This window comes from Pipra filicauda, unplaced genomic scaffold (assembly GCF_003945595.2).
Source record: "Pipra filicauda isolate LSUMZ 115617 unplaced genomic scaffold, ASM394559v2 scaffold68_size4259465_pilon, whole genome shotgun sequence".
NCBI lineage: Eukaryota > Metazoa > Chordata > Aves > Passeriformes > Pipridae > Pipra > Pipra filicauda.
Window position 1 is genome coordinate 544,205 of NW_024104853.1, and position 20,086 is coordinate 564,290.

Here is a 20,086-nt window from a genome sequence, read left to right on the forward strand (position 1 = left end):
AGAACAATCCCAGAATGTAGAAAAATTTGTTAGATACTTATACCTTGCTTTGATATTTGACCTTTGAGTTGCTCTGTATTTTGCTGAACGTAGTGGTTAGCAGCTGAAATTAACCCTGTAACACAAAAGACTGTGGGTATGGGTGCATAAATATTACTATCTCATCAATTCAAACATTAAGAATCTTCAAGAAGCTGGTGAGAGCACTATGGGACTCCATATACTTGCATCAAGATTCTTGGATTCAAATTGAAATTAAATTTGTTAACATTCTTTATTTTGTGTATGCAGTACTAGGTTCACACCACCGTCCAGATCTAGTGCCAAGCACTCCATCTCTGTTTGAAGCAGCTTCCTTGGCAACCACAATTTCTTCTTCTTCCTTGGATGTAGATGAGCATTATCAACGTGATCAACCTATGCTCTATTCTAGCAGGTAAAGGCTTTATATGCGGTAGAGGATTCCCCACTGTTTCACTAAATATCTGACAGTGTGTTCAGTGGAAAGGGGCTCTTTAAAAGAAAAGAAACAGAGGAGGCAAGTGTTTCTCTAGGTCAGTCTTGAACCTCTCCAGTGAAGGAGTGGGGCCACAAGCACGTAGGATTTATCATGTATTTGTTTGTTATTATATGTATTGTAATTGGGAGGGTAACAAAATAGAAAGTGTGAACACAGCAAAAGATGTTATATGAATTTTTTGTCATGTTCCAAAACTAAATAGGATATTAAAAACTTGCTTCGGCCTTAATCTGAACCATAAACCAAACTACATTAAGGTCAGTGTAGGAAGTACTTCTTGTGACTTGTCTGCAGCCTAAAACAGGCTGCAGGGAAAGGGAAACTTCTTTCAAGTTGTTCTTTCTGAATGTACAATGCTGAATGGTCTGCTTTAAGTTCTTCCATAAGAACCATTTTCTGAAGTGAATTTCGATGAAACTTTATCCATGGGTGTGATTAGAGCTTGTCTGATTTTAATCCAGGAAGGATAAAACCAGGAAAGTCTCAAAAAAAGTTGTGCAGATGCTTGTGAGCTAGCTTGAATGTGATTTGAGTTGTGTTTGAATCTGCTTCCGCCATGACTGTCCAATACCATGCTTAAGCCAGTAAGTCCTTCTGGGAGATTTTCTCTGCATGTGCCTGTATGCTCCCTTGTGCACCTGAGGTGTGCTGTGTTTTGTCATCTTGCCTGCCTGTGGATCTCTTTACTGTGTGTTGTACTGCAGAACAGCCATTTCTTTGCCTGGTTTTGTCAAGAAAAGTAGCCACTGTGAACTCAAGTATCTTGAATTTTGTTTGGAATAATTTGGAATCCTGAACTAATCAATGTATAAGTTTGATAAAATTACTCATTTGCCAAGATGTAGTTGTTTACTTTAAACTACATTTTATCCAAAAAGATCAAAAATTATATTAAAAGCAATCTTGAGGCAGTAGGATTTTACCTCCTATTAAATATTTACCAACTGCATTTTCATAAAAAGTAAAATGACTTGCACCATTACTTCATGAAAGTGATATTTACAGCTTCCACTTTCATTAAGTTGAAATAAATCTCATTGATGTGGCATTTTCCACAGGGCTGATGGTTTGCTGTGGAATTTCAGAATGAGGCGTTGTTTAGGGGTGTAACAAAGATGAAATTTTAATTACAGACCCAAAATGCCTCTACACAAGCTTTAGGAAATAAAACTACTAATGAATAAGCATTAGAAGAAATAGAGCTTGTTCAGTTCAGTTTCTCTCAAAAGTTAGCTGTAGGACTTCAACATTCCACGATCTTTTACTAAGTTTTTTCTTTAAAAGAAATAAAGTTGTAGAGTACTGGGGGGTTTTATTTGTTTTAAGTATCAAATAAAACCACAGAGATGCTTTGTATGAACATCAGTCAGGAAAAGAGAACTGCAGAGTTGTCTGAATAAAGAGTTCAGATTTACTGCAAATAAAACATTTCAAATATTCTTTACTCTCCATAAATTAACTGTAGAAAAAAGCTATGAGTAAGTCCATGATATTTTCCTGTATAGATACTCCAAAATAATTCTAAAATAAATAAAGTTTTTAGCAGGTCTACACTTTGATTGTATGTTTGGACTTGTTTACTTTCCAGTTGTGATTCAGTCAATGGAATAGCCTCTAATGCAGTACGTGTTGCCAGCTGTGTGATTATTGTACGCATCCTTACCTTACAAAATCAGATTGCAACTGTAGTGGTGGCAGTCCAGGTATACATACTTTTAATTCACCAGTACAAGAGGAGGTGTTCTCTAACACAGCAGACCTTGCACCACCACTCACAGATGTGTGGCTCTATCCATGTCTTCTGTCAAAACATCTTACCCTATAGCCAACAGATCCGCTGTGGGGGTTTACCAACTAACAGCTTTGCTGGTCTAGATGTGCTCTCTTCAGCTGGGGTTTGGTGGCAGTTCTTTCTCCTCATCAAGTAGTAGTGCATGTCACAATCTCAGTTTGTACAATTCATGAGGATTAGCTTCCCTGTGATAGCTCGTGGCTTTCTTTTAGGAGTTAAGAAAGCTGCTAGGCATGCTCAGTATTGAACTAATTTCCACGAGATGAGTCTAGGCATTTCCAATTTTGTACCCAACACTGCTTCCTTTGTCAGTGCAGGAAGGTCCTTCCTTCTGGGCACTAAATAATGTATCCATCTGAAGTTTTTTATTTATGTTTTTATGATTCACTGGAGGAACTTCAGTTCTCCCATGAGAAAAGCTAGCAGGAAAACAAAAACACCAAAAAACCCATGCTGCGATGATGTATTAAATTGTAGGTATCTGAGGTATTTCTTGCTGGACTTCTGCTTTTGAACATTAGAAAATTGTGTGATGCAGGACTTGTAATTTTTGCCGTTTTTCTCTGATAAACAGAAAGCTTGGAGCAGTCTTTGAAACAAAGCCTGAATTAAAGATTTGTTTACAAATCTGAGCCTGCTTTCAATCTTTAAATATGTAATTGACTATGACATTCTGCTTTATTATGTAATAGAAGTACAGGCTGACGTCTTCGTCTGTTTTTTTTGCTCGTCCTTCAAAGTGACCTAGCACGAAGTAGAGAGTACACAAATTTGCCTGTGACTTGTCAGAAGTTTCTGGTTTAGGGTAATAAGGGGAGATAATCCTGTGTACATAGTAATAATGTGATATTTGTACAGCTCCTTGACTCCTGGTAATGCTAGTGAGCGGTGTGTGCCCATACCAGTCAGAAGATAGATGCTGTCATTTGCCTTATTAAAAAGAGAGCAGTAATACCTTTGGATACCTTAAGTACACACCATATTTTATATTTGGGTTTTTTTTCAGAATTACCCTCTGTTGCTATCATCCATGAATGTAATCCTTCCTCAAGGAGAGGGAAATGGCCCTTAACATAAGAATGGAGATCAGCGTCATCTCTCCTTGAGGGTGCTCAGCTCTCACAGTAGAAAGTGAAGAACTGCTGCTGCCCATGAGGTTGAGCAGGCAGAGGTGACTTGCTGAGCCAGGGCCGGCTCCTGAGGCTGCATCTTGTGAGGAGTGTTTTTGTAGACCTGTCTTGGTACATATTAGAACTAGCATAACTAATTGGTAGATAATGCTGAGCAGCATTTGGGGAGTTGTGATTAAAGTGAAAAAGAGAAACTGAGCAGCAGTCATAAGCATACAGTGTTTTTCCAGGCTGCAAGCTGATTATTTTTCACCAAATTATTCCTCAGTCCTTGAACAGTTAGAGGAAACTCAAAGTGCTATCCAAGCAGTGTGAACAAGAAATTAGTAAAAGTATGAATGAAAGAGTAGTGGGGAAGGGAAAATGGCTGTATTTTTCAGGGCAAAAAGAACTTGATCTAAAAAAGGGAAGGAAAAGGGGAAAAAAAGGAGAAATGTGACGTGTTACTCAGCAAATGTAGGCTTTTGTTTTTGTCAGAAGACAGCTGGTTTCCATTCCATGAAGCTGCTTCTCAGTCAAGTGGTTCTGTCGTAAGCAATGTCAAGTAAGAGAACAGAATTGACCGTTTATTGATTCTATTAATACATATGCTTCTATTAATACAATGCACCTGCTCTGTAAACACCACTTCCTTGCAAAGCTGTACCAATTACATTATGCTCTTGTTCTTCTCCCACTTTTCCTCCTGAACTTTTAGCTGCAAGTGTCCTGTGTCTGCATGAAAAAGTCCACTGTTACTGTGCTAATTGCCGAATCTTCTCTATTTTGAATTAAGAAAGGGTGCCAAAATTTATACCATTTGTAATGTGGAAGTATCATAATTTGAAATTAATGAAATTATGTCACATTTACTATGACAGTTTCATTCTTTAAATAAATATAGTTCAGGAACAGCATTACTTTCTGATAAAATTTTAGTTAATGCAAAAATAAAAACTGTGGTGTGTCTGTGTTAGTCAAATAGAGCTTCCAGTTATCTAGCCATTGCCAAAACATTTATATTTGTTCATTTACATTCCTTTTTTTCAAGTATTTGAAGATTTTTATGTTTAAGAGAGAAACTTACTTTTAAATTTTCAGCTATGACTGAGCTCTCTGTAACTTTGATTTCTGGTTGATTTAGTCTCCCTTCTCTTTGCAGTAAAGGGTTACCTTCAAGTTCAACATTCACTTTGGAAGACAGTGCCATCTATTTGACTTCAGAACAGAGCACATTGGAAATGGAAAATGATAATGCTTCAGTTTTGGATGTCTACTTAGTAAGTTGTCAAACAGTTTCTCCTGTAATTTCTTTAACTCAGGCTCAGAAAGTGACTAAAATACCTGCTTAACTTCAAGATCTAGAGGTTCATTGAGGTATTTTTCAGATGAAACATATGCTTAAGTACCCCACCAAAGCAAATCCCTACAGAATCTATGTACCTATTAACCATTGTGTTAATAATGAAGTATGCCAAAATGCCTTTCGGTTTTTCTCTAATTGTAGGAGTTTTTTTCCTGTTATTTGTTTTCCATTTGAGGGGGGGGGGGGAACCACACAAAAATCCAAACCAAAACCAATAATATCTTTCCTCTTGATGTTGAATACTCCATGTTGAACTGATTACATTCTTTATTTTTCTTATCTCTAGTTACCTAATCTTTGTTTTAAGAAATCCAGAATATTTTAGAGTCATAAAACAGCGCAGGTTGAAGGGACCTCAAGAGATCATCTGGTTCAACCTTTCCTGGAAAAGGGAACCTAGATAAGACTATCTAGTACCCCATTGCATTCCATCTTGAAAACCTCCAGCAATGAGGACTCTACCACAGCCCTGCAGATGTTTTTCCCAGTGATTAATTATTTGTCCAGAAGAAAATTTTCCTCTGTTGAGATGAAACATGTTTGTATCTGATCTTTCGTCGAGATGAAACATGTTTGTCACATTTTTTTCTCTGTAGGCTGTATCACTGATTTTTTTTTCTTCTTTTTAGCCAGCAACACTTGAATATCTATAGTACCCACTTACTACTAATTTAATAGTCCAGCACACTTAGGAAAGTTGTTGTCTGTCCTGCCTCCATTGAAACAAGACAGTAGCAAGTACCAGTGGTCAATTATATGTAGAATTGACTTAGTTAACTGTGAACTCAAGTAGCCCATTAGATCAGCCTATGCCTGTAAGACTTGTGTTAATTGGGCTCACTGCTGGTCTAATGTTGACCAAAATGGTCTGTTAAGAGGGACTCAGAAACCCTGAAATGAACAAATGACTAATCACACACAACTTTACCTTGCTAGCAGATTGGCTGACTTAAATGAACTATGCTTTTAACTAAAGAACTTAAGGATAGGGTCCAGAGCTGTAACAGTAACACCTATACACTCATAAGCAACAGCAAGGATGCGCATCTAGGTGTGCTAGAATAATGGGGAATACTTCCCAACACTTTACAAAGGCAAGAACCCTGAGTCCAACCACCTCAAGCACATGTATATCAGTGCATGAAGTCTGGGCAACAAAGAGGAAGAACTGCAGCTCCATGCCCAGTCTGAGTTATGATGTGATAGGAATCACAGGATCTTGGTGGGAAGACTCACATGGTTGGAAGAACACAATGGATGTCTACAAACTCTTTTGCAAAGATGGGGAGAGGAGATGGAGTTGCACTTCATTAAAAAAAAGAGAAATCTGAGTGTAGGAAGGTAAGCTGTGGAGACCACAAAAGGTGTATAGAATGCCTTAAGAGAATATTATGTTAGATGTATGTTACTGGCCTTCCAACCAGATGACAAGGCCAACAAAACTTTACTTTGTCTCTTCAAGCAAGTATTGAGCCAACAGAACCTGGGCATCACAGGTGACTTTGATTACCCAGAGATTTGCTGGGAGAACAGTACAGCAATGCACAAATTGTCCATGAGGTTCCTGGAATACATGAGGTCTGCATCCTGCTACCTGGTGCTGGTCATGCTTAGTAGGAACAGTGTGTTGCTAGGTTTACTACTCATAAAATGAAGACATACTTGACAACATAACTTCAAATCATAACCTTGGATGCAGCAATCACAACATTGTGGAGTTTAAGGTCCTGCTAAGCATAGTGAAGACCAGTAGTAGGATAAAGGCCTTGGATTTTAGACATGCCAGCTTCAGTATACTCAGAGCCCAGATGAGAGGGCTTTAATGGGAAGCATGTGTGAAGAGCAAAGCAACATGTGAGTGCTAGGAGTTTTTAAGAAACAGTCTCAGTGCTTGTCAGACTGCACAGGGAATAGCATGTCCAGCTCTGGTCCGCACAATTAAAAAAAACGTGGGCAGACTGAAGAGGGTATAAAGGAGTGCCACAAAGAGATCAAAGATGTGGAGAACGCGCCATTTGAGGAAAGACTGAGAGAGTTAGGTCTTAACTTACTTGATAATCTCATCCAGGCTCCCTTTTCTGCAAAAGGTTGGACTAGATGGTCTCTTGCAGTCCCTTCAGCCTGGGCTGTTCTGTAGTTCTCTTGGCCCCATTTAAACAGTGAAACCATTTGTTGCTGACAGCTTTTGAATTTAGTTTATAAAACAACAATCTTGTTTATCACTAACACTGCTTAGCACTGTGAAGTAGTTCTTTTTGGGTTTGAAGTCTGTAGTGTGGATGGTGGAATGCTCTGAAATTCCAGTGACAGACATAGGTAATACCTTCTCTAAAGCTGTCTGTATGAGTTTCAGGTGTGATGGTGATCTCTTTAGTTAGTTTTTGGCTTGTAAAACATTCATTACTATTATGTTTGGGAGACTGCAGTAAGTGTATGTGTATTCCACTGATGAATTATCAACAGAAAAATAATTAAAACCCAACTCTGGATGTTATACAAATACCCAGTGTTTATTCACCTTAGCAAAGGTCTGAAAGTATAAATAGGTCTTAAGTGGAGAGAATCATAGATGCTTCTTCTGACCTAGCAACACTTTTCTCTGCATCCTGAAAAAAAAAACAAACCCCAAAATTCAATAATCAGGGTAGTGGCACATACTTGAACTATCTAGGTATGCAACAGCTGACAGCTTCAAGAAAATTGGATACCATGGCTAAGCACATCTTATGTCTTAAGTGGCAAACTCATCTTGAGCAGTTACTTACCCCTGCCTTCTCTCTCTTGTCCCACACACTGTATGGATGCTATTTAACTGTTTTGAGATTGCTGTGGAAGTGAGCTTTAATTTAATCACATGTTCCCTGTATCTATCCTGAGGTGTTTGTGGAAAAAAAAGGAATAATATACTGTTTTTTCTACTAATCTGTTTCTTCCTAATGCCCTGCAATACCCTTCAGTGGATCCGGAAACAACAATTAGCCTCTGTTTGGGAAAACCTGATGATACTAAAGTATTATCAGTTATAAAGTGGTGTTTGTTATCAGTTTGATTCAGTAGTGCTGAGCAGAAGGCAGATTTTTTTTTGTAGGAGGATGATTAAATGCATGCTAGAAGAAAAAGATGCATGTTTTTGAGAACACTAGCCCAGTCATTGCTAATGTATGTCTCAAAAATAAAGCAAATCAATGATGTCTGCATTAGCTGATCTAAACCTCAATAGAAAAGGCTACAAGGTACATTTTGACCTTTTAAAAGCATGAGGAGAAAAATTTAGCTTTTAATGGCATTCCCAGATTTTCCTTTAACTCTGTAATTAATAAGCCTTGTCTGTGTTTCTATTACAAGGCAAACTGCTGTAGTCTTACCCACTATATATTATAATGAAAAATATCTTTACTTGCTTAATTTCAGTCATCACTAATCCTTTGATGTCTTTGCCTCCTGCTTTGAAATGCTAAACTTCTCAGACAAATTTTTATCCTCTAGTAAATTAAGAGCTATGAATTTCTGGTCCCCTGACTGCAAAAGAAAAGAAAAAAAATTGTCATAAAATTACATATTGTTCATTTACTGTTAAAAGCAGCTTTAAAATGGCATTTTCTAAACGGTGTTATGGGGAAATTCAGACAGTCAAGTAAGGTAGGGTGGAACAGAGGTTGTAAAAGCAAAAGTTTCTCTTACAAGTCAGAGTATTTGGTTTGGGATATTACTGCAGATTCACACTGTGCTGCTGATGTCAAAACTGGGAATTTACCGGGTAACAGCAACAGGTTTTGGTCAAGGACACAGGTGAAGAGATATCTTGAGTACACAACTGAATGCTGGTCTGGGCTCAGAATTCCTCAGTTCTGAAAAAAGACCAAGTTCAGCAAACCAGCATTTTGTGCATCTGCCACTCTAAGCAGCACTGTTAGGAGCATCCTCAAATCCAAATTTGACTTTGAAATACCACTGGTTTATTTTCTCATAAATTTTTTAACCCAGATAATGGCTTCAGAAATCTTGCTTTTATGACTAAAATATGACCAAGCATCATCTGCAATGAGCAGCAGATATAAGCCAATCTAAATTATTTCCAAATATTCTAGTACCGTAGAGTGGGAAACAAATACTGAGTAATCAATACAAATAATTTTAATTATCAATTAAATAGCACAGAAAGATAGAAGCAGATATATAAAATACTTGGAAATTTTAAATGTTTCTCTTGATGCCTGCTTGGCTGGTGCTAAAAAAAATCTCCGGAGCAGTTAATTAGGGGTGAGATAAGGAAAGGGTTTATTGTGCCAAGGCAAAAGATTTTACAAGTGTGCCCGCTGTGCCCGAGATGTTACATTTTATAACACCATCCATCCAATCCCAAATGTGTCCACCCTGTGGCCTTTACTCTGGACTGCCCCGGGTCCACCCCCTGAGAATTGAGTCTGGGGTGTATTTCGGGACCACCTCTTCATCAGTCTCATCATCTTCAGAGCACAAAGGGTACATAGTCACCCAGTTTTTGACCGCGTTCTGCGGTTTAGGCCAAGATACAAGCATTCTCCAAACAATCTAGGCCTTGCCTTGACAAAAGAGTAAACATTTCTACTGGATTCGGGGGTAGGAGTGATATAGGGAGCATAGAATGGGGTAAGAGGGTTAAGGAATGTGTAAACAAGGGTGCTACAGGGAAAGGGACAAGGGAGTGAGGGTTACTGCTTTTAAAATCTACTTATAAAACTTATAAGGGCTTACAAATATTAGAAAAATAAAAAACCCATTAGGGGCTTAAGGCATCACTCTGCACACCTTTAAAACATTAAAGGCTTCTTGCTTTTATGGGTATGTAATACAATGATAGATCCAATACTTTGAAAGAGAAGGTGCCATCTGAGATAAATAGGTTTCCTGTATATAAGTCAGAAGCAGAGAAGATAACACTCTTCTATTTAGCACTTTGATATATAAATCCACAAAACAACAGATTAAAGCAGTGTTTCCTTCTTCTGGAAATAAACTTAGTCTCCTGTTTAAATTCCCCTGAAGCTTTATTTGTTGGTGTCGGTTCAGGCACTGTCAGATGATATATAAGCAGGAAAGCATTAAATGTCAGCAAATGCTATTGAACACGACAGTCATAGTATTCTATGGAATTTGATTAGGAAAAAATACAAGTCAAATCCTGCAAAAGGTTCTTAAGAGTGATCTATGATCAGCAAGAGCAACCAATTCTGACGACTTTAGTCCACTCTTACTATGGAGTGCCTTAAAAATCATAATTTCACTTAAAAAATAAGGAATAACTTAAAATCACCCTGTTCCTTCTGTTCTGCAGTGAAGTCTCAAATCCTTTGATTGAGTTTTCTGTCTCTGAAAAAATAACATGTGCAATTATAAACTATCCTACTGTGTTTTCTTAGCCTTCCCATAAAATTATTTATAAAGGTAGCTGAACATATTATTTTGTCAAACTACAATATCAGTAAAATCAGAGTAGTAAGGCTTAGGCATTTCTTTAATTGATTTACTTCAAATATGCTTGATTTCCTTTACACTTCCAGCAGAACAAGGACATGCATGCAAATAGCACAACAACAAACTTTAAAGTTTGTTCAACTGTGATGCTGTTTATCTTAATCATCTGGTGGTAAATATAGGATTTAATAAATAAATAAATAAATATATATCCTGCCTATAGGATATCATTAGTGAACGATTTTTAAATGGTTCAATTTAAAGAATACTTCTGTATATTTAAATACAATGCAAGATTCTTGGGTAGTATAGAAGTTTTCACATGGAAATAGAGATTGCCAGGAAAGGCTCACAAAATTTGTATATAATTTAGAAGTTACTGCCACTGAAGATAGGGATTGATAAGGGATCAGTAAAATAAAATAAAGGAATAACCAGTGATGAGCAAACCCAGTGTATTTAGAGTCTGGTTAGTGTATCTATGATTTGCGTCAGATGAATTGTGTAGGTCATACTATTACATTTAAAATTACTTAGGTAGTGGGTTGTGTGCAAATGCCAGTTTTATTACAGAATTTGGATGTATTAAAACATTGCTGGAGATTAATTATGTATTTTAAAGCTGATGTAGATGCAAGGTAATCAGGTTTATAAATATTGATCTATAAAATGCCTGTTTAGAAACTGTCAAAATTGTCCGACTCTTCTTACTCTTCAGTACTCCTTTTCTTCTGTACTCACTCCCATATTTTCAATTAAATTCTAGTCATGGTTTAGTTTTCTTCAGGGTGCTGTTGTGGAGTAATAAGTGCAGCTGAAATTAAAGCAGTTCCCAGACAGGATACATGTAAAAACAAGCTAAAAGTTGTACATCGCACTGTGCAGCATACCTCAAATTTTGCTATGTTCTTTATGGAGGCTTCAATTTCTCTGCCTCACCATTTACTCTGAAGATACTGATGGCAAAACACAGTGGACTGAACCTGAATTCTGGGACTATGGGAAAGGAATTAAGGCGTCCTTGCTTACAGACATTCTTATCCCTGAGAGCATACTAATCTTAGAATGTTACGTGCCCATAATGGAACCAATCAAGCACTCTCCTCAAAATAGAATCTTGTTTAAGGCTGAAGGGGGCAAACCTACTTGTTTTATGCAGTGAAGTTAACTGCTCTTTTCCTCTGTTATCTATCCTGTTATTTATCCCTGTATTCATCCATGCATGATCCTAAAAAGAAAAGAGGCCTATGTCTCTCATACAACTGAAGCCTGGTGTGATGTGAAAAAAAAAATGGACACTTGAATGTAGTTTGGCAGAGGTGTTCTTGTAGAAGCAATATTATGTAAAAAGGAACATTTCAGTCACTCTTGCATAAAAATCAGATATGGGAATTATGTGCTTGGTTAGATTAAAAAGGTACCAATTCAGATTACAAGCAATATGTTGCTTGAGTAAGCCAAGTGCTAAAATGCCAGCACATACTGTCACTGAACTACATGTTCTCATGCCTGAAGTTTTTAAAGCACCTTATGAGGTAATCAATCAGCTCAAAAACATATCCATGGAAAGAGAACTGGAGCACAAAAATGCTCCAATACAAAAAGACTCAAGTAGGCTCAAACACTGTAAATCCATTATATACTCAATGTGAGACATCTGAGACAGTGATTATAGGAATGCATCCTGTAGTGTCATTTGTGCATTATTTATCATTTTAGACCAAAATGCTATGGCCAAAATCAGTTGTAATAAAAAAATAAAAAATGTTTCTTTTATCTGCAATCAAGGTAACCCCAAAAATTGTGCAGTGGATACAAAGTTGCTTAGAGGATCATGTCCTGCCCCTTGAAATAGATGGAGTGTTTTCCAGAGTAATATGTACAGTAATGGACTGTACCTGTTCATAAATATGAACATCCGAAAATCCCATCTCATTAAAATTGCATCAGGACCATCAACAGCATTTCTGCAATTGACTCACAGTTAGCAGTTGCTACAAGTTCCTGTTAGATCTCTTTTCTCCAACTCTGTTATGCAAATTTTACTGGAATTTTTTCCATCGTTGGTCACTCTGAAATGCTTTGGAAGGATCAGAGGAAAGGGAGCAAGAACAAGTATAAGCTAGCCATAATTCCATTGCATAATTAGTGGAATAGCATAAAGCTAACATCGGCAACACTGCTAGTCTCCTTAGTGAAAAGTGTATTAAGTCCAGAGGGTCAGAAGTTGTGCTGAGTGACCATCTGTCAGAAATGGACCTGCAGTCATTCGGATCTGAGCTTTCAGACAGAAACTAGATGGTGCTAGTGCAAATTTTGATTAATTTGTCTTGGCTTCATACAACATTATTTTGTTTATCAGTACTAGCATTTTTCAAGTTTTTTTGCCAAACTAATTCTTGAAAAAAAAAAAAACCAAAACAAAAAAAATCCTTTTTAACCTTGCATCATATTGATTTTAGAACATAATTTTTTTTTTAGATTTTATTCACTTGTCCAACAGTTTCCCTTTGCACATTAAATTGTTTGCATCCTATAAGTACTTTACTCCCTTAGCACATTCAGGTGCTAATACAGCGGTGGATAGACTTTAATTGCCAAACCACATTACAAAGAGAGAGAGAACAGCCCCTGAGAAATTAGCACTGTGCTCACTAGCATCAATGATTATGAACACCCTAACACTGGTGCAGTAGGAAGTTTAAATGTTGCCATAGAATAATATTGAAATTTCATTTCCTAAAATTCAAGAGCTAGAAGTCATAACTAAAATATTGATTTAAATCTAGTAGTTACCTTTCTCTAAGATAAGCTTTAGAAATGCCTTTAGATATTTTTAGCTTATAATTAAGGCTAGACTGTTGTCAAACTATTTAAAGGTTAGTTTAGTGCTTGTATTGACAAGTAAAATGTAAAGTTGACCTTCAAAGTCTATTGAATAAATGGAACTTACACCTTTGTTAGGTTTTTTAACAAGGTTTTAGAGTAAGGTCACTACAGACTTCTTTGTTTTGATTTTGTTTCTTGCTCCATATTGGATATATTAGCTGAGATGCTTTCAGTTTACTGAAATGTTTTATTCAGCTGTCAGTTTCTCTTCAACATATCTCTGACTCTATAGAGATGCTTAGAAGTGATTAATAATTTGTATTACAGAACCGCTGGTTCTGTAACAGGTACTGTAGAAAACTCTAACCCATTAACATTATTAAGTAATTTTTTTTGTGAAATGGAATGATTGCTACAACATCGACTAGAACATTTGTTGTGTCTGAAAGTTTTTGGGCAGGTATGATTTTTCAGCTGGGGAAGGGTATCATGCAGAAGCTAACAGGACTTTTATTCATGACTATGAAGACTGACATTTTTCCACTTACACTTTTAAGTAATAAAGGTCACAGTCAATTCAAGATTAAAAAAAAAGCTCTTGTGAGTTGCTGAGTGCTCTCAGTTTGTACTGTCTTCTCTCATGTCCAGAGTGTTCAGCATTTTGCAGCAGCAAGTAGTTCTAGTTCAGGTAATATAAGTATACTGCAAGGTCTGCAAATCCATAGGGGTTATCTGTTGTGTGAGAAAAGAGACTTCAATGCTTCTGATTAGGGGTCAAGGTAAGAAAAGAATCACTGCCAAATTGTTCTGCAGCCTCTTTAGGGGAAGAAAGATGTCACCTGTTTATAATTCTGTAAGAAAACAAATAAACACAACTCTTGACTTTATTTATCATTTCTGTATTTCCAGTAAAAAGAATATGCGAAGAGGAAAACTAAGAGAAGTGACCATGGTTAATGAAGAGCACTTTCTGCACTCCTCATTTAAGAAGGAGAAATTTGCTGAGCCTAATAGACAAGGAGTAATAATCAACTGAACTTATTGTAAGAAGTGTCAGGATCTTTGAACCACAGAAAGGATTGATGGACTTGGAAGAAATGACATGATACATTCCACATTCTGCTGTCATCTGCTGTTGCTGAACTGTGAAGAACTGTGTATTAAGGCTGCTTTCTACTATATTGCCAATCACCTTTTTTGGACTTGGAAGTAATATTTTCTTATCGGGTCTCTAGTGGTTTCATTTGCATGCATTCTGTAACTATGCACAAGCAAAATCTATTATCTGCTTTACCTATTTAAGAATAAGCACAATTATGAATAAAATTAATTTCATTTGTTTTGACCCCTCAGTTCTAATCTCTTAAGTCCACATCAATGGAAATTGGAACTGATATCACAAGAGTTAGGGTAAACCTCTGAACATACTATATGAAAATGAGCCTCTAAATATACTTTTGCTGTTCATAAAAAGGAGAAAAAAATGTTATTTATAACAAGGCCTTATGTTGTGTAAATATGTTGCCTTTGAAATATTTTTGATTTTGGTTTATTTCTTGTAAAAGAGAAATTCTATAATTTATTTAGTAAGTGCTACTGTGAACTATAGTTTTATTGATGAATAAAATATTTTGTTCTAAAGACTAATACAGCTCTCAACTTGCACTTGTTCTATACTGGACTTATTGTTCTGGCATTTCTCTATCTTCATTAAATGGTTTTGAGAGGCGTCTTGAGATATGACAAAGAGGGCATCTGTCTTTATCTATTACCAGTTCTATAATGAAAAGGGGAATCTTGAAATTAGAGCAGGAAAGGCAGAAGGACATACTCAAGAGACATTGCTTTATAAAAGCATTTGGGGTTTTTCAGTATGGGCAATCATTTTAAGATAAATATAAAAACTGTTCCAGTTCTTTAATTTTCTAAGCAGCAGAGGGAATCCCAAACAGCAGTGACTAACACCAGATTTCATGCTTGGATGCAGTGATGCATTTAAAAATTTACACACGTGTCATTTTGAAAGCTTACCAAAGTTAATGGTAATAACGTTTCTTCTAGGAGTAAGCGTAGCAAACCTGTTGAAAACCCAGAACTTGGCATTTTAAGTCCTAGAATTATGCTGTGTACCTCTGGAGAATTTTTCATTTAAGTATTTGGTGTAGGGGGGGGGGGTGTGTTTTGGTTTGGGGGAGGGTTGCTTCTGTTTGTTTTACTTTGATGTAATCCTATAATCCTGACAAGTAAGAAGGTATTATTCCTTAACTATGCACAGAATAGAGAAGTCAAAAGGTTGGTTTTTTTCTTTCTAACTGTGTACTCTGTGGCTTAACTTAGAGCCTCTGCTTCATGATTACCACTTTTCCAGACTTTAAAATTATACCGCTTAATCTCAGCAAGATAATTTTTCTGCAGTATTCCTGTGAGAAATACAAGACTAATCTGCATGCCCTGTGAGCAAAAACATTTTGTGCATCTGTGTCAAGTGTCTGCTCCTTCATGCACAGTGTACAGAATATTTAGAATGTGTCTCTGTGGATAGCAGATACTTGTGATTCGTCCAGTTTTGGGAAAAACATTAAATTTACTAGTTTAAGAATCAGATTAACCTTCACGAACAACACACATTACTTTTTCCCCAATTACCTAGCAGACTGTAGTGTCTGAATCATTGTCCTTAGGAAGACACTAGAGGACACACAACTGCAACAATTCTGTCCAAAACCAGAATGTCTATATAATGATCGAGAGACTGAGACATCCTTTGTATACAGTCTCTTCAACATGGTAATTTATAAATTCAGACAGTCATTTAACACTTGTAAAAAGAAATCCTGTGTAGACTATGGAGCCTGCTGGGAAAACCCTCTCCAAAGCATGTGCACTTAAAACTCTTGTGTGTATGTGTGACTACACAGTTCCACTGAGAGGGAATGGAGATTACAGCTAAGCAATGTTAAGCTAAATTAATGATCAACAATTTAGAATCCATTTTTTTCTCTAGCACTGAAATTATACGAAGTTTCAAACATCAAAGAGCACAGGAGCTTGTAGGGATGTGCAAGTTTCATGTTTAAGTATTTTCGTTCTCTTCATCTTGCATTGGTGTTTTGCGTTGGTAGCATTTGATGAAAAAGACTTTTAAACATACCTATAAAGCTGATGAAGCAGGATATGTCAAGTAAAATAAAATATATACAGAAGGCATAATCAACTCCCTGGGGTATTAAAGTAACACATTGGTCTATTTCTCCAGGTCTAAACAGATGGAATTCACCACAGGGAGAAGAGAAGAATTAGGTCACAGACATGGGCTAACTGTGGGCAGCGGTATCTGACTGCTCTGGCCCTGCAAGCTGCCCAGAATGAAAAAGCACAGGTTGATGCCTGCTTAGAGAAAGGTAGGGAATAATTCCAAATTTGTATATCTGATCCTGTGACTTAATCATATGGCATTGAGAGGTCAAGTTTTGCCTTTGGTGGTAGCATATAATAATTGTCCTCAATTAAAAACAAAACAAACCAACCAAACCAACCAACCATGCAAACAAATAGAAAAACACCCTAACTTCATGCCCTTGTACTATATTTCAATGGTTTGAAAAAAAACTATCCCCCCCCCAAAAACTATCTTGTTGACTCAGCTTATACTTCAGGCAGTTTAATTTCATATAACTCAATGGTATTTTCCCAAACTAGACAATGACAAAAGAGTAATCGGCACTCTACCTGTTCTTCATAGAAGCCATTTTTTTATCCATTTCCAGTGGTGCATGCATTTACTTGAAATATGAACAATATCAGCTCTTCCCAGATGGAATGTGTAGGACCTGACTCTGCAGCACTTTTGTATCTGGGACTACTTCACAGGTATTTTACACTAGCCTAAAAAGATATTGATACCAGTACTGTGGTATGAACAACATTAACCCAGGGGACAGGGATTAAGATGAAAAACATTAAGAAATCATTGTTAAAATTGCTAATCCCTAACTTGATCCCTTTTTAAGTTTTGTGACTGATACTTGCTTAGAAGTAGTATTCTGTGAAGTTCATTAACTTGAACTTTACGTATTAATTAATTGTTGTTAAATTTTTTAAATATTTGGTAAATGAAATTGCTAATACCAGAGAAAATATTTAATCCTCACTAAGTCATTGATTTAGCATTAACTTAGAAACAGAAAATAAACATTTCATATTGAGACGTGTATGACCTTGGATGACTAGAGAAAAATCAAGGTGGAACTACTTAGATAATATTAGAAAATGCCTGAGACTCTTTATATAGGAATGGCAAGGTATGTAAATAAGCACCATCTTTAAGTAGATTAAATGCTACATAAAAGATTCCTCCATTCTTCCAGCTGCTTTCCCCTCCCCTTACCAAGATATAAAAAAATCAATCATTTGCTTTACTAATGTATTCTGTTGTCTGATACAAGTCACTTGTCCCTACAGGCCTTATCTTAGTATCTAAATCATTATAGATGCAGAAACATAAGTAGTTTCTCCCAGTAAGGATAAGAATGGGTTGGTCTTCAAGGAACTGGAGAGTATCTTGTATCTGCTTGATGTATAAAAACTTCCATCACAAAATACATCAAGAACACAAACTTCTGCAAGGTCTGAGGGAAGATACTGGTAACAAACACACAGGACTCTGTGGAAAAGAGACAAGAGGCTGGCTAAGCTAGATAACAGTTTGGTACAGAGAACTTCTAGGTACAACAGACTTCATAATCTCAGCTGAAATTTGCACAAGTGACTTGACTTGGTTGAGCTTTTGCCCCTAGTGTGGTATAAAATAATTCTGGCTTATAGAAAAAAATCTTATAAAGTTATAAATCTTGGTGAGAAACTCAACAACTTATTCCCTAATGCATTGCAAGATCATAGAATAGTTTGGGTTGGAAGGGACCTTTGAAGGCCATCTAGTCCAACCCCCTTGCCATGAGCAGAGACATCTTCAACTAGATCAGGTGGCTCAGAGACCCCAGCTGCTTACTTTAATTAAGAGTTTTATAAGTATAACAGTGCATCACAGAGTAACCAGTGGTAAGCTTCTCAATACTTGTATGCTTTATGTATTTATGATCTTACTTGCAATGGCTGCATCTTTCCATTCTGTCCTGTGGAAGGCGCTGAAGTGAAATTTGTCTGTGTTCCCGCAGAATCTGTGTGGGTTTTTAAAGAAACTCTTGCATACGAATTATTTCTTACCTCTCATCTTCTTGATAAACCTATTTTATTTTTTCAGTTTAAGGAACAATAAGAGATGTCTGGCTGATTCGCTCTACACCTTCACATACCATTAATAGTATGGTATCATCAGCATTTAAGTAACTCAGTGGAAAATGTCATGTGTGATAAATTATGTGATTTATTTTCCCTTAACTGGCTGTAGTGGGTTTCTGTGGTTAAGTTTTGCTAGCGAGGGGGCTCCTGGGGTGGCTTCTGCTAGAAGCTGCTAGAAGCTTCCCCTGTCCGGTGGAGCCAATGCCAGATGGCTCCAGGACAAATTTCCTGCCGTTGGCCAAGGCTGAGCCAATCAAGAGTGATAGTAATGCCTCTGTGATAACATACTGAAGAACAGAAAGGTATTGCGCAGAAAGAATTCCAGACAGGGAAGAGCAGAGCGAGAACATGCGAACAACAAGGTGGACACCAAGGTCAGAGCAGAAGGAGGGGCAGGAGGTGCTCCAGGCGCCAGAGCTGAGGCCCCTGTGGCCCATGGTGCAGACCATGGTGGAGCAGCTGTGCCCCTGGAGCCCGTGGAGGACCATCAGGGTGCAGCGACCCACCTGCAGCCCATGGAGAAGCCCATGCTGGAGCAGGTGGATGCATGAAGGAGGCTGTGACCCCGTGGGAGGCCCAAGATGGAGCAGGGGCCTGCCAGGGACGTGCAACCTCTGGAGAAAGGAGCCCACACTGGAGCAGGCTTTTCCCAGGTAAAACTTGTGGCCCCTGTGGGAGACCCACACTGGTACAGCTCATTTGTGAAGGACTGCACCCTATGGAGGAGTGACCCATGGGACAGCAGTTTTGTGAAGAACCTTTGCCTGTGGGATGAACTCATGCCAGAGAGGTCCATGAAGAACTATCTCCCATGAGAGGAACCCCAAGGGAGCAGGGGAAGGACTCCTCTCCCTGAGCAGCGGCAGAAACAGCAACTGATGGGAACCCCCATTCCCTGTTCCCCTGCACCACTAGGGGGGAGGAGGGAGAACATGGAAGGAAGGAGGGGTGGGCGAAGGTGTTTTTAAGAATATTTTAATTCTCACTCTTTTAATCTGACCCTGTTAGTAATAAATTCAGTTAATATCCCCACTTTCAGTCTGTTTTGCTCGTGATGGTGATCAGTAAGTGACCTCTCCCAGCTCTTATCTCAACTCATGAACCCTTTGCTGTTTTGTTTTTTTTTTTACTCTCCTCTGTCCAGTTGCAGAGGGGAGTGAGAGAGTGGCTGTAGTGAGTACCTGGGGTCCAGCCAGGGTCAGCCCACTACGCTAGCTCAGGGTAACATTTTACCTACAGGATGTAATTGATCAGGATACTCTCTGTCACAGGAAATCGTCCTAGAACAGGTCCCCTAGCGAGTGCCTGGTGTGTAGTGTGGTTTCTAATTGCTACTCTTCCCAGGCTCCAGCTCCTTGTAAACCTACCCAGCACGATTGCTCTGCCAGAGCAGGCACCAGCAGGAATTTGCCCACGAGCGATTATTCCCTGCTGAGAGAACAGCAGCCGAGATGCAAGGGCACAGCAGGTGCAGTCGTGTTAACAAGTGACCGTCGCAGCTCCTTGTGTCTGTGACACCGGTCATATTCGGGATCCCTGAGTTCTCCTAAGCACGCAAAGACGTCTGAGCAGCACAACAGGGCCCAGCACCTGTTTCCCAGGGACAGCCTTGCCGCGCCGTGTCAGTGCCGAGGGAAGGACACCGGAGAAAGGCGGGAGAGGAAAGCGCCGCCGCCTGCGAAAGCCTCGCCTAGCGACGCGCGGCCCCGAAACGGCTG

The 20,086-nt window shown here is 38.2% G+C and overlaps 1 protein-coding gene and 1 long non-coding RNA gene across 6 annotated transcripts in view; one reads left to right on the plus strand and one right to left on the minus strand.

Annotated features, from left to right (window-relative positions):
* The window catches only part of PIP5K1B (phosphatidylinositol-4-phosphate 5-kinase type 1 beta), a 103,433-nt gene extending 88,716 nt beyond the window's left edge, over positions 1–14,717 (plus strand). For all 5 annotated transcript variants that reach the window (XM_027722372.2, XM_027722373.2, XM_027722369.2 and 2 more), the window contains 3 exons: positions 292–436; positions 4,584–4,701; positions 13,980–14,717. In XM_027722372.2, the coding sequence (XP_027578173.2) occupies positions 292–436; positions 4,584–4,701; positions 13,980–13,982 (266 nt within the window). In that variant the 3' untranslated portion in view covers positions 13,983–14,717. The remainder of the gene's footprint in view (positions 1–291; positions 437–4,583; positions 4,702–13,979) is intronic.
* On the minus strand, positions 8,355–19,756 carry LOC120324753. The gene is made up of 3 exons (XR_005566283.1): positions 19,736–19,756; positions 10,081–10,136; positions 8,355–8,635 (listed from the first exon to the last, which is right to left on the minus strand). It is a non-coding gene; the product is annotated as an uncharacterized LOC120324753 (long non-coding RNA).
* Positions 19,757–20,086: the final 330 nt, after the last annotated feature.